Below are 10,783 nucleotides of genomic sequence, written 5' to 3' on the forward strand. Positions count from 1 at the left end.
GGAGCTGATCATCAACTTCCGAAGGTCACATAATGGGGAATACGCTCCGATCTTTATCAACGGGGACAGTATGGAGAGAGTGTCCAGCTTCAAGTTTCTGGGCACTCACATTTCGGAGGACCTAACATGGTCCAATAACACTGTTGCGCTGGTCAAGAAGGTGCAGCAACGACTGTTCTACCTGAGAACACCGAAAAGGTCTGGTCTGCCCCAACAGCTGCTGACGACCTTCTACCGCTGCACCATAGAGAGCATCCTAACGCATGGCATCCCTGTGTGGTATCTCAGCTGCACAGAGGCAGAGAGGAGAGCTCTTCAGCGGGTAGTCTATAGAGCTCAGAAGATTATTGGAACACAGCTAACAGCCTTGGAGGGCATCTACAACACACGATGCCTCAAGAAAGCCACCAGCATTCACAAAGACTCTTCACACCCCTGCAATAGTCTGTTCGAACTTCTACCATCGGGCAGACGATACAAGGCCTTCTACGCCCGCACCTCCAGACTCAGGAACAGCTTCATCCCCAGGACCATAGCTGCTATGAACCGGTCCTGCTGAGCCGGATGGTCACATCGCACAGCGACCCGGCACAGACCTATTTGCACTTTATTCTGTTTTAAAACTGTTTCTAATTTTGTTTCACTGGGTTGTATAAATGAATGCTGATTAGCTAATTAATTTATTGCATTCCCAATCTCGTTGTACCTCTGTACAATGACAATAAAGATATATTGTATTGTATTGTATTGTATTGTATTGTATTGTATTTCTGCGCTGTACCTCTAAAGTGTAAAATTGATTACATAGAACTTAAAAAGAAGTTAATCAGATTTAAACCAAAAACTGTAAATAAACACTAAACATTAAGCCATACATGCTTGTTGAGGTAAAAGGAAATAAGAGTCAACATTATAGTACTCACCCAAAACAAGTACTGAATTCTCAACATATCAAAAGCTTTTGAGTCATATTAATATTTACTACATCAGTAGTAATGGCAATATTTAGTTCAATCTGGGAAGTTCATTCACATTACATTTTAAACAAACTAAAAAGAAAATCAATAATTTTTCATTCAATTATGATTTACTTTAGTTTATGATTCTCACATGTACTGAGGTACAGTGTAAAGCTTTTGTTGTGGGCTTTCCAGTCAGAGAAATGAATACAATCGAGCCGTCCACAGTGCACAGGAAAAGAATAAAGGGTACAACATTTATGCAACATCGATGTCCAATAAAGTCTGCTTAAAGATTAAGGATAGCTCAAAGGTCTCCAATAGGGTGGGAGGTCAGGAACGCACTCTCGCTGAAGAGAGGTCCACTCAGTTGCCTGATCACAGCTGGGAAGAAACTGTCCCTGAATTTGGAGGTATGTGTTTTCAAACTTCTGTACCTCTTGCCTGATGGGAGAGGGGAGAAGAGGGAGTGACCGGGGTTAGACTGGTCCTTGATTATGCTGGTGGCCTTGTTGAGGCAACATTTAATCCTCTATGGAGCACTTTGGGATAAGTTTATTATTAATGTTTTCTTTATTAGTTCCCGGGAGCACAACATACTCTCAAATTTTACATTTAACTACATTTTCAAATCAAATATTAAATTGCCACCTTAAATCAAAATCTGCTTCACAAAACTTTAACAAGTTAAATAACTCTGGTTTTGCTCGCTTATACACAAGGTTTCCCACTTGGGGCAATGTAAATACAGCTGGAAAGAAGACATGTAATTTACAAATATAAATACCTCATAACATGGAAGTATATTGGTAAGAAATCTACTTACTGGTGGTACATGCGTAGAACGTCATACAGATAGTCTTTTTCTGCATCACTGTCAATTAATATGTCCACCTGAGGAAAAAAGTCGTTTAGATGATACATTTACCACAAAATATGTGTTTACATTTGCCACAAATATATGTTAACTACCAATCAGGATAGGCACAATAACAGAATCTTTAATAAAATTGCAAAACAATATTATCACTTCAATGAAACAGCCTTGCTTGCAGCAATTCAATTGAAAGTCCAGGAGTCAAAGTTGAGTAGCTTGTTAGATACAAGTTGACAATCTTTCCCTAGAGGCAGCTTAATGTTGATTTTATTAATGGCCAGAACAATACAAAGAAAATAATCTGAGAAACATTTCTCGATAAAAATCTCTTGTACCTGATGATCACTCAGCTGCTCAACAAATATGTTTAAGAACCTCTTGGGCCATTCATTAATGGAACGCATTCTTGCCCAGCAGAATTGACACAAAAATCCTAACATAAAGTGATCGTTGCCTCAAAGAACATAATATCAGCCTCCAAACAGCAAGCAATGATGGATCACAGATGTATCAGATTCCTAACAAAGCTGCCTTCAAATTGTCAGTATCTCCGCTCGCCGACGAAACGTCCTCTTTAAGCTGGTGTCATTTTACAATGTATTCGCAATCACTTAAAATTATAATTTTCTCTTTTACAAAATAAATTTCATTTTCCTAATTGAATTCCTTAATTTGTCTTCTGCAGTGGATATGAACCAGAACTTTTTTTGCTGCATCTTGTTTGCTGCATCTTTCCGGGCACACTAAACACAACAAAAATAAATATCCGGTAGAAACAAGGAACTGCAGGTGCTAGTTTGCAGAAAAGGACACAAAGTGCCGGAGTAACTGAGTGGGTTAAGCATGAAGAACATGGATAGGTGACCGGAACTTCAATTTGAAGTAAGGAATCGACCCGAAACGACATATATATCCATGTTCTCTAGAGATGCTGTCTGACCTGTTGAGTTACTCCAGCACTTTTATGTCCTTAAAACGAAATCCAATTAATTGTTACTTAAATTAGATTAGACCATGAAAATACAAAAATCACAGTACATTGAGTTGATGGCAGTACTGCAAAGTTCATAGAACAGTACAGCACGGGAACAGGCCATTCGACCCATAATGTCCATGCCGAACATGACGCCAACTTGAACTAATCTCCTCTGCTGCACATGATCCATATCCCTCCATCAACAGCATATCCACGTGCCTATCAAAAAACCTCTTAAACACCATTATTGTATCTGTGCCCCTGGCACCGCATTCTAGGCTCCCACCACCCTCCGTGTAAAAAAACTTACTCCCCACGTCTCCTAAATCTTTGCCCCTCTCCACTTAAGACTACGCTCTCTGTTCTGTGATATTTCCACCCTGGGGAAACGGTTCTGACTGTATACCCTATCTGTGTCTCTCATAATTTAATATATACTTCTTTTAGGCCTCCCATCAACTTCCGGCGTTCCAGGGAAAATCATCCAAGTCTGTCCAACCTCTCCTTATAGTTAATACCCTCTAATCCAGACAGCATTGTGGTGATTAGTAAAGGTGTCATTGATTAGTAAGGGCATCAGGGGTTATGGGGAAGTGAATGGGGTTGAGAGGGAAAGGTAGATCAGCCATGATTGAATGGCTGAGTAGACTTAATGAGCTGAATGGCCTAATTTCTGGTCCTTCAACTTATGACCTGAACTAAACCTCTTTAGGAATAGCTTCTTTCCACAAACATTATACTCTTAAATACTGCACAACACTATCCTCATCAACCGTGAACTTCTATGGACTGTCTTTGGTTGTGCTAAAACAAGTTTGGGTTTTACACAAAGATTACGCATATTAGTTTAGTTTAGTTTAGAGATACAGTGTGGAAACAGGCCCTTCAAGTGCTATCCACTTTGCTGCTGTAACACTGTAAATTTCCCCCGGTGTGGGACGAATAAAGGAATATATATATTATTATTCAACCTACTGAGACCGTGTCGACCAGCAATCCCCGCACGCAAACAGTATCCTACACACACTAGGGACAATATACAATTACCGAGGCCCCATTAAGCTACAAGCCTGTACGTCTTTGGAATTTGGGAGGAAACCGGAGCACCCAGAGAAAACCCACGCGGTCACATGGAGAACGTACAATCTCCATGCAGTCAGCACCCATAGTCAGGATCGAACATGTGTCTCTGGCTGAAAAGCAGCACTCTACCACTGCACCACTGTGCTGCAATATTAGTTTTATATGTTATCTGTGTGTGCTTGGAGTTTATGGACCTACAATGGGCAAGTACGAACTTAATTGATCCATTGATGGTACATATGACAATCAAACACTCTTTCCTCTGCTGTCACTGAGTTCAATAGTGAATCAGAGTCTATGGAATCCAACCCCAATTTGTCTTGGTCTTTCATGCTTGCTCAAGCATACTGCCCATCTGACAGCTACATTTGCCCTTTACACAGATCAGGAAGAACTTTTACATTATGAATTTCTAAAACAAATTGCTAAGATCACTGTTAAACCGCGTAGCTGAAGACATTAGTTAAAGGGCATTTGTGATTACTGGCTACAAGAATGATAGACCATGTTCATAGAGTCATGGAGTCGTACAGCGTGGAAACAGGTCCTTCGGCCCAAATTGCCCACACTGACCAACATGGCCCATTTACACTAGTCCTACCTGCCTGCCTTTTGCCTATATCCCTCTAAACCTATCCTATCCATGTACCTGTCTAAATGTTTCTCAATCGTCGCGATAGTATCTGCCTCAACTACCTCCTCCAGTAGGAAAATAACTGCAGATGCTGGTACAAATCGAAGGTATTTATTCATAAAATGCTGGAGTAACTCAGCAGGTCAGGCAGCATCTCAGGAGAGAAGGAATGGGTGACGTTTCGGGTCGAGACCCTTCTTCAGACTCCTCCCGTAGCTCGTTCCATAAATCCAGCATCCTTTGTGCAAAAAACGATACCCTCAGGTTCCTATTCAATCTTTCCCCCCCCCCCCTCACCTTAAACCTATGTCCTCTAGTTCTCGATTCCCCATCTCCGTGCTTTTATATGAACTATTCCTAACATGATCTTGTGCACTGTTCTTTATTTCAAAACATCGCAGTGCCAACACTTGACATATGATGCGTCACTATGATTAATGTTGTTACTTTATCATTTTCTTATACAGTACAAGGGAGGGAGGTGGTCATAAAAATTTGAGACTGTGCAAACAAATGTTCAATTAGCATCTCAAGGCTGACAAGACTGTACTGTAACATGTAGTAATGATACAGCAATAAAAAAAAGAGTATTCAAACATTCTGCTGTTATATTTTTAAAGTCAAACATATTTTTTAAGCCAAACATGCAGAGCCAGAACCAAAATATTATAGATATTAATAGCGAATGCAGAAGATACAACTCAAGGACAAGTGGTTCAAATTGTTTTTGGCTACAATATAAAATCAATGAGGGTTTGCAAAAGCCATAAAACTTAGTGTCTGAAACCTATAGTCAATTTATGCTTCCAATTTGGTGAATATATGGCATTCTATAGCTTCTCAGTAGGACATAACAGTAAAGTATTGTAACTAACTGTGATGAGAAAAATAATTTGGAAACAAACTGATAAAAATGCAGGAATCATAGGAAGAAACCGTAAAGTGAAGAATGTTAATCTCTCAAAAAGAAAGTGTTCCACAAATGACCAGTTCGCTGTAAATACCTATTAACATCCATCTTTCTTTCATCTCCCTTCCATAAACATAAAATAAATTGATACTGAAGTCGTAAAAATCCTTTCAATTTACACTAGAGTAAAAACAACCTTTTAAGTATGTATAGCTTTTTATAACATCGTGTGACAGTACATGGAATATTACACACACTGACACACTCAGACAGTTTGGTCTAATATGCTGTCTCTCATACATGCGAATATTCATTTTGATAAAACACTGAGCTGGTATAAAGCTCTACATAAGTATCTTATAAAAGGAATGTTTTTACCAATGCAATTCCTATTTGTGAGAGATGGGGGGAGGGGTGGGGAGTGGTGTACGCAGTAAAACTTCTGGATGAAATGAGTGGTTCTTGTGTCACGGAGCCACGCAAGTAACAAAGGTCAATCATAAAGCAATAAAACCGATCAATAAAATTGTAATTCTTGCAGTGTGTTGGTACCAGCTGTTATCAGGCAACTGAATCATCCTATCAACAACTAGAGCGCGGTCCTGACCTCCCATCTACCTTACTGGAGACCTCAGGCTATCCTTAATCGGACTATCTTGCACAATACGTTATTCCCTTTATCCCTTATCGGTACACTGTGGACGGCTTGATTGTAATGATGTATGGTCTTTTTGCTGACTGGCTAGCACGCAACATAAAATCTTTTCACTGTACCTCGGTACACATAACAATAATAAACGAAGCTGAACTAAGCAGTTGATAAAACAGCTGTGAGCTGAAAACTTTTCGAATACAACCACGTTAAAAGTATGTTTAAATTAAATGTTTTGCTTCATTTTTAAATACAGCCTAATTCTATGCTGAATGGGGCTGTGCAGTAGGCTAATGGGCAGCACAGTGGTGCAGCGGTAGAGTTGTTGCCTTACGGTGCCAAAGTCCCGGGTTCGAATCCTGACTACGGGTGCTGTCTGCACGGAGTTAGTGCGTTCTCCTTGTGACCAGGTGGGTTTTCACCGGGCGCTCCGGGTTTCGTCCCACATTCCACAGACGTGCAGGTTTGTAGGTTAATTGGTTTCTGCAAGTTGTCCCCAGTGTGTAGGATAGAACTAGTGTATGGGCATCGCTGGTTGGCGGGGAAGGGCCTGCTTGCACACTGTACCTCCAAACTAAACTAAATCTGAGAATGACAACTGCAACAGTAAGTCTAGCAGTCACAAATATTTTTCAAATCAAAGAGGTTATTGAAGTGGAATCAAAACAAAGTGAACAATGAACAGCACATATGTGTTTTGAAAATGAAATTACAAAGATATATATTTTCTTATTATCATTATCATGATCCCTGATGCAATTTGCAAGAAATAAATACCACCGAGAGAATTGATTCAAGCCACTGGTTGAAGAATCAATATGTAGACTACATTTATTGTCGTGAATACTATTTTTAATGAAATATTAACTGAGAATGATATTGTCATTCAGTACGGAAAACAGCACTTCGAGGTAACTCATCCATGCTGACCAAGATGCCTCATCTAAGCTAGTCCCATTTGCCAGCTTCTGGCCCATATCTCTCGAATCCTTTCTTATCCATGTACCTAAACAAATTACTTTTTTTTATGCAGACTAACAAATAACTGCAAATCTTAGCCCCTATGCAAAAAAATGATATATCTTTGGACTCTGGACAGCTCCATTGTATTCATGTATAGTCTTTTTTTTTACTGGATAGGACACAAACTAAAGCTTTTCACCATTTCTCGGTACACGTGAGAATAATAAACAAAAAAACCGATTCAAATATAAAACATTCTGTCGCCTCTGACTCTGTGCCTTTTTCTATGGGAAGGTCCCCACCACCCAGTGATGACCCCTTCTCCCATCCCCACCAGTCCCTCTCCTCTCAGACCCCCCCCCCCCCCCTCTCCCAGGCAGCCTTCCACCTTCTTTAAGACCTTTTCATGAAGACTCGGGTCCCGACCCAAAACATCACCCACCCTTTTTCTCTAGAGATGCTGCCTGACACGCTGAGTTACTCCAGCACTTTGTGTCTACCGTGAACATAGAACAAACAGTACAGCACACAAACAGGCCCTTCTGCCCACAATTTATGTGCCAAATCTCCCAAGACCAACTCTTATCTACCTGCACATGATCCATATCCCTCCATTCCCTGCACATCCATGTGCCTACCTAAAAATCTATTTAATGCCCCTATTGTATCTGCCTCCATCACCTCCTGATTGCACCTGTCATGTGGAATGAATAAAATACAAAGTTGTGTAGAACATTGGAGCGGGTGGACAATGATAAGGGCAGCACAGTGGCGCAGCGGTAGAGTTGCTGCCTTACAGCGCCAGTGAGCCGGGTTCGATCCTGTCTGCGGGCGATGTCTGTATGGAGTTTGTCCGTTCTCCCTGTGACTGCCTGGGTTTTCTCCGGGTGCTCTGGTTTCCTCCCACATTCCAAAGATGTATAGATTTGTCGGTTAATTGGCTTCTGCGAATCATCCCTAGTGTGTATGATAGAACTAGTGTACGGATGATTGCTGGCCGGCGCGGACTCGGTGGGACGAAGGGCCTGTTGCCATGTTGTATCTCTAAACTGAACCAAATTATTGGGGACATTTTATTGAGGAAACCCTGAAGATCGATATAGAGAGTGAGAATAGAGAGTCAGTCTGAAGAAGGGTCTTGACCCGAGGAGGCACCCATTCCCTCTCTCCTAGGTGCTGCCTGACCTGCTGAGTTACTCCAGCATTTTGTGATACCTTTGATTTGTACCAGCATCTGCAGTTATTTTTCTACACTAGAGAGTGAGAATGGTTACTTGGAAAGTAAATTTCCACAGATTAAATATATTATGGTGCAAGAAATGGACATTTCTGACCCAAAGCTCTATAAATTGGATAGTACCAACTTTGTTTTTCAGAAACTAATTCTTGCTTTCCTGGGATTGGAAGGAAATTATAAACATCTTGAGCCAGTTGATTGTAAACAATTGTCCTACTTGGAAATTTACTTTCCTTCCAAACCCACGAAAGCAAGAATTAGTTCCTGAAAAACAAAGTTGGTACTATCCAATTTATGGAACTTTGGGTCAGAAATGTCAATTTCTTGCAACATAATATATTTTATCTATTTAGTCCTTGCTAAGTTTCCTGTACTCTACACCTTCTCACTGAAAGTACCCCAGTACTTCTCAGGGGAGACTATTGCGACTTGCACCAATTCAATGGGCATAAGTGGTCTGAGTAAGAAACACGATATACAAAAATGTAATGTTGAGTGTAAAAGTGCACTAAAGACCAACCTGGCAACAGTTAGGTGGCACTTTAAAGACATATTACATGGTATAAACATGTAATAGATACCAGAGAGATTAAATATATCTTATGCAGGAAACAGATAAAAATCAGTCATCTACTAACTCAGTAAAAGCTTCTGACCCAAATATTCAGAAACCCAATGACACTAAGCCCATTTTGCAGATACAGAGCAGCTGCTTAAACGGCAGGGTGCCCGGTACATCGGTCATATGTAGAAAATGAGTTTATTGACACATTAGTAAAGGGAGCAAAAGAAGGGGAAGCAATACTCATGCCCACCAATGTCTCTACTTCCTTAGAAGATTGAAGAGATTCATTATGTACACAGCTACTGTCTATTTGGTTAGTTTTAGAACTTTAGCCAGCTGCCACCACAGTACGTTTGGTTGGTTAATTGAATTTAGAACCTTGTACTCAGCTGAAAGCAGTACCCAAGACCAGAAGATCATGTCTGTGTGTGGAGTTTGCACGTTCTCCCTGTGACTGCGTGGGTTTCCTCCGGGTGCTCCGGTTTCCTTCCACAACCCAAAGGGGTTGTAGGTTAATTGGCCCTTTCTAAATTGCCCCCAGTGTGTAGGGGGTGGATGAAAAAGTGGGAAAACATAGAACTAGTGTGAACGGGTGATCAGTAGCTAGCATGGACTCAGTGGGCCGAAGAGCCTGCTTCCATGCTGTATCTCTAAAAAACGAAGAAAAAAACATAAGGCAGAAGAGCAGAATCGGGCCATTGTACGAATATTGTGTTTGCAGGCCCAGTCGTTACAAGTAGGAATTTAATTGTTCTCTTGTCTGTAAATATGACAATAAACACTCTTGATTTTCCATTTTTCTGTGCAATTTAAAGTGCTTGATCACCCTGCATTACCAAACGAGGCTCCAAATCTATATACAAAAACTCTCGTTTGTTATCTTGTTTGGGACTGAACTTCAGCCAAATCGGTACACGATAGCGCCACAATTTTAGGCCCACCTTACTCACTTTAGTGATAATGCAAGTAGTTTTATTGAAATTGGTCTTATATTTTTAAAGTTATTCACATTTTAAAAGGAGGGGAGGGGAGGGGGGTGTGTAGAGTGGGAGAGAAGGGTTGAGGAGAGAGGGGCTGAGGAGAGAGGGGTTGAGGGGAGAGGGGTTGAGGGGAGAGGGGATGAGGGGAGAGGGGCTGAGGAGAGAGGGGTTGAGGAGAGAGGGGTTGAGGGGAGAGGGGTTGAGGGGAGAGGGGTTGAGGGGAGAGGGGTTGAGGGGAGAGGGGTTGAGGGGAGAGGGGAGAGGGGTTGAGGGGAGAGGGGTTGAGGGGAGAGGGGAGAGGGGTTGAGGGGAGAGGGGTTGAGGGGAGAGGGGTTGAGGGGAGAGGGGTTGAGGGGAGAGGGGTTGAGGGGAGAGGGGTTGAGGGGAGAGGGGAGAGGGGTAGAGGGGTTGAGGGGGAGAGGGGTAGAGGGGAGAGGGGTAGAGGGGTAGAGGGGTTGAGGGAGAGGGGTAGAGGGGTTGAGGGGATGAGGGGAGAGGGGTTGAGGGGAGAGGGGTTGAGGGGTTGAGGGGGAGAGGGGTTGAGGGGAGAGGGGTTGAGGAGAGAGGGGTTGAGGGGAGAGGGGTTGAGGGGAGAGGGGTTGAGGGGGAGAGGGGTTGAGGGGTTGAGGGGAGAGGGGTTGAGGGGAGAGGGGTTGAGGGGAGAGGGTTGAGGGGAGAGGGGTTGAGGGGTTGAGGGGAGAGGGGTTGAGGGAGAGGGGTTGAGGGGAGAGGGGTTGAGGGGTTGAGGGGAGAGGGGTTGAGGGGAGAGGGGTTGAGGGGAGAGGGGTTGAGGGGAGAGGGGTTGAGGGGAGAGGGGTTGAGGGGAGAGGGGTTGAGGGGAGAGGGGTTGAGGGGAGAGGGGTTGAGGGGAGAGGGGTTGAGGGGAGAGGGGTTGAGGGGAGAGGGGTTGAGGGGAGAGGGGTTGAGGGGAGAGGGGTTGAGGGGAG

General features: G+C 42.8%; 1 protein-coding gene across 1 annotated transcript in view; it reads right to left on the bottom strand.

Moving 5' to 3' along the window:
* The window catches only part of ush1c (Usher syndrome 1C), an 86,870-nt gene extending 84,630 nt beyond the window's left edge, over positions 1-2,240 (bottom strand). Inside the window, exons 1-2 of the mRNA XM_078414904.1 lie at positions 2,172-2,240; positions 1,786-1,853 (exon numbers count right to left, since the gene is read on the bottom strand). Coding sequence (XP_078271030.1) covers positions 1,786-1,853; positions 2,172-2,240 — 137 coding nt within the window. The remainder of the gene's footprint in view (positions 1-1,785; positions 1,854-2,171) is intronic.
* Between the last annotated feature and the right edge of the window lie 8,543 nt (positions 2,241-10,783).

Source organism: Rhinoraja longicauda, chromosome 18, assembly GCF_053455715.1.
Source record: "Rhinoraja longicauda isolate Sanriku21f chromosome 18, sRhiLon1.1, whole genome shotgun sequence".
Lineage (NCBI taxonomy): Eukaryota > Metazoa > Chordata > Chondrichthyes > Rajiformes > Arhynchobatidae > Rhinoraja > Rhinoraja longicauda.